At 32.5% G+C, this 4,288-nt stretch overlaps 1 protein-coding gene across 1 annotated transcript; it reads right to left on the bottom strand.

Moving 5' to 3' along the window:
• Positions 1-591: 591 nt before the first annotated feature.
• Positions 592-2,875, bottom strand: LOC105648145 (lectin-domain containing receptor kinase VI.3). Its single transcript, XM_012234446.4, has one exon. It carries the CDS (start codon positions 2,827-2,829, stop codon positions 805-807), a length of 2,025 nt encoding a protein of 674 aa, XP_012089836.1. The 5' UTR covers positions 2,830-2,875; the 3' UTR covers positions 592-804.
• Positions 2,876-4,288: the final 1,413 nt, after the last annotated feature.

Genomic DNA, 4,288 nt, shown 5'->3' with positions numbered 1-4,288 from the left:
TCTTAAATCATCATAAGATAATTATTAATTTGATACTTAAATAATAATAAGGACCCACCAAATATACAGTGCCAATGCCAATAGTCCTGTATAAATGAACAATCATAAACTTTTATCAAAGCTTTCCTATTGAGGGATTTAGATATCAGCAACTTAATTAATGATTAACCTTTCCTTTTTTTTTTTTTTTCCAAATATAAATCATTCGTTCTTAATTAATAAGAATTCCTGTAAAAATTACCACAAAGAATTATCATCAAATCAATTTATAGAATATTTGAACTTACAGTAATTACAAATTGTTTACTATTCAATAATAGTAATTAATATATTTTCAATTCACGTAATGCGCGGGTGTTCACCTAATTAATAATATTTTAATTAAAACTTTTACATTTGTGTAAAAATAAAATATGGTTTGAGAAAATTATTTCAGGAAAAAACTAAGAATATGAGTTTGGTGTTTATGTATAAAAATTTTTTAATTAAAAAAATTAGTAATCAAATTTCAAGTTCTCCTAATTTGTAATAAGTACAATAAAATAAAAATAAATAAAATAATGAGATTTCTTGTTTTCCAATGATCTTTTCTTATCCTGAAAATATAATATATGTGTAGCTAATGTGAACAACAAATTAACATGCAAGTGTATAATTAGAAGCTAAAACCCTATGTTGTACTATTATACATATCCCAATTAAGCGGAACCAAAAAAAAAAAAAAAAAATACAAAAAGGATCAAGTAATTACTATAAAAAAACTAATAAAAGAAAATCAAGAACTATACTAAAATTACAAAATTACTATCTGCCTGTGCCTGCATCTATAGAACTGGTAGACAAGTACGTACAAGATATGCTTGTCAGTTCACAAGAACTAACTTGCAATAATCTTGCAGTTTTCCTTTCACTTATTCTATTAAAATCAACGGAACCCCAATCTTCTATTAAAGGAAGTCTCTCTTCTCTATTAAGATACCTTACAACTTGTCTGGTACTAGGTCTAGATTCCACTTTCTGATGAGAACAAAGAAGACCCAGTTTCAAAACCAATTCTATTTCTTCAATCACATAATTAAAATCCAACTTTAGATCAACCACATCAAGAATTCTCCCCATTTGTTGGCTTTCTAATACCCAATCTGCCAATATAAATTGGTTTGACCCAATAGGTCTTCGACCTGTAACCACTTCAAGAAGAAGAATCCCATAAGCAAACACATCTGAACTTGTTGAAGCCTTACCGGTTCTTGCCAATTCAGGCGCTATATACCCAACTGTTCCTACAACTTCCGTTGTGTGTGAGTTTACGCCATGGTCGTATAATCTTGCAAGACCAAAATCCCCTAATCTTCCATTCATTTCTCCATCTATTAACACATTACTGGACTTAATATCCCTGTGTATCACTATTTGCTCCCATTCTTCATGTAAATACAAAAGCCCAGCAGCAATGCCTTTGACAATGTTGAACCTTTGTTCCCAACTTAAAACGACATCGCTTTTACGGTTAAACAAAAGGGACTCGAGGCTTCCATTGGGAATGTAGTCATATACAAGAAGCAAATCATTTTTCTTCTTGCACCATCCTTGAAGATTAACTAAATGCTTATGCCTTAATCGTCCGAGGCTTTCAATTTCTGCTGCAAATTCTTTCAGTCCGTGAAATGAATTTCTGGTGATTTTCTTTACAGCAACTTCATTTCCTGTGCTATGCATCACTGCTTTATAAACAATACCAAATCCTCCAGCCCCAATTATCTCACTGTCTTTAAACCCTTTAGTTGCTGCATGCAAATCACTATAGCGAAATCTATGAGGACACTCCAATTCCCAATCCTCAAGATTCTCAAACCCACCAATTCTTCTCTTGTAAACCGTTATGAAAAACAGAATCCCAAATAGAAGAACTGTCACAAAGCATAAGGCCACGATAAGTGCAATAAGAGCAAGCTGGAAAGATTTGGAATCTTTGTCGACTGGGGGAATCGGAATCAGAGAAAGATTCAGTTCAGGTGGTGCTCCTGTTGTCGAAAAACTCCAACCCAAAATATAATGAGAGCTTGCTTTATAATCCCCTGTGGAAGCAGAAAAACCCACATACATTTCCTCCTTAACATATTTAGTTAGATCAAGAGGATAGGCAATGAGCGGTGTACGTGGCTTTGGTAGCCACATCGGACATATTGTTACTTTTATAGTTGTATTTAGGGCGTCGTACTCTATCCAAGCTTGAATAGGTTTGCCTTCATGTAAATCTAAATCTTCTTGTTTCATCGTGTCGTTTATAGTGTAACCAGCTGATCTGGATGCGTCTGATGACATGCCGTTAATGTTGATTCCGACATGGTTTCCGTCTCTATCTGTAATTTCTCTGTGTCCATTGACTGTATCAAATTCGACTGCGAGAATATGGTTTGAGCTTTTCCCGTCGTTGGACTCATTGAAAAGACCGAGATAATGACCGGGGGAAGCTCCGGCGATTTCGTGTGTCGGAGAGAGGGTGAAGGCGAGGCCGAAGCCACCTTGGCGGCCGGAAGCCGGAGGAACTATTGAGAAAATAAAAGATGTGTTGAAAGAAGAAGCGTTTGGTGATGTTTGAGTAAACATTTGTATTGGTTTGTGATAGAATGCATGTCCTATGGCATTTGCTGTTTTGTTAGTTAGCCTCAAAGCACCAGTAGGCTTGAAAATGGAAGCCCTATCAAGAAGAAGATCATTATCTTTTCCAATGAACCCATTGAAAATGAATTCATCGGATTGAGCTTGATTACTAACAGAATACAAGAAAAGTATTAGCAAAGGTAAAGAGATGATAGGCAAGGCCATATGGGATTTTTGGTTATTAACTATTAACGGAGGAAAGGCTTTTTAAATTATAGAAATAGGGTTCAATAACAATGGTAGGCACTAGGCATATTCAACCTAAAAAAGAAGTGAAGAGGCCAAGACTTGAAATTGTCAAAGTCTAGAGCAATGCTTTGTGGACCTCATTAGCCAAGTGGTTGAGAGAAAGTGACTAGCTATGTCTCCGTTAGGATTAGACTAGACTTCGTAAATATTTTTTTTCTTTTTCAATAACATTTATTAAATTCAATTATTTATAATTTTTTTTATAGATATGACTTAAAATTCGAGACCTCTCACTTTTCATTATTCTAGATATTAGAAGACTAACGGAACCACATCTTATTATTGACATAAATAATTTAATTTTTAATGTAGTGCAATTTATTGAACGAAAAAAAGACTTTGTCAAGCCATATCTAGAAGACTAACGCCACATCTTATTAACATAAATAATTTAATTTTTAATGTAGTGCAATTTATTGAAAGAAAAAGACTTTGTCAAGCCAGTGTATTAACTCACTCGTATACCAAGTTAATATGATAAAAGCATTTAACACAAATCGGTATTGATGTATTTTTTTTTCATTGAAAAAAAAAAAGATAAAGTATTATTTAGTCCCCAATGTTTGACCTAATTCACTATTTCATCCCTCTATTTTGGTAAACCTAATAAATAGTCTCCGAGATTTGATTTCATCAAACTATATAGTCTTTCGGTTAAAAATATAGCAATTTAACAGTTAAATATTAATAAAAACACAAAAATATCCTATTAAATGTTAGTGATTGTTTCACTTTTTCAATAATTTATTGAAATTTAGATATTTCTTAAAGGGACATGAAAACCAAATGTGATAAATATTTAGAATCGGTGGGAGTAATATAGTGTAGTAACATTTTAAAAAGCGTTTTCAAGGAATACTCTAAATACATGAAAACCCACTTATGGACCGAACAAATGAGGTAAAAAATTTTCTAAAAAGTGTTTCGATTTTATTTTAATTTTCTAAATATATAGTCAAAAATACTCTCATTTCAATAAAAATTATTAATTATATTAATTTGTTCTATAAATATAGCTATGCATCCTATTTAGATAAATTTTTTCCATACATTAATAGTGCATGCAAAAAATTGTCCTTTTCGAATGTAGAGTTGATGCCGTGTAATGACGGTTTTGACTTTTCTGGTCTTTCAAGGCTTTTAATATTTGGCTTGTAACGTCCTCAAAAGCCCCTCAAAAAGTCTCAGATGGAAGGAAGGAAGGAATGAAGGAAGGAAGAATGAGTTGTGTAGCAATAATTGACTTGTACAATATAGTTAGGTTAGGTTACTACAAAATAGACCCCTATGAGTTTTTAGATGCTTCCAATGATTATTATGAACTGATTAAGCTATTAGTTCTGAATAAAAATATTTAAGTATGATGACTCTTCTA

The sequence above is a fragment of the Jatropha curcas genome, chromosome 2, assembly GCF_041381405.1.
Source record: "Jatropha curcas cultivar XTBG-Jc1 chromosome 2, XTBG_Jcur_1.0, whole genome shotgun sequence".
Lineage (NCBI taxonomy): Eukaryota > Viridiplantae > Streptophyta > Magnoliopsida > Malpighiales > Euphorbiaceae > Jatropha > Jatropha curcas.
The sequence above is the reverse complement of the archived record's forward strand: the minus strand, read 5'-3'. Positions and strand labels throughout refer to the sequence as shown.

Bases quoted from the DNA above. Each gene is read 5' to 3' on its own strand.
- LOC105648145 (XM_012234446.4), bottom strand. From the start codon at position 2,829: ATGGCCTTGCCTATCATCTCTTTACCTTTGCTAATACTTTTCTTGTAT.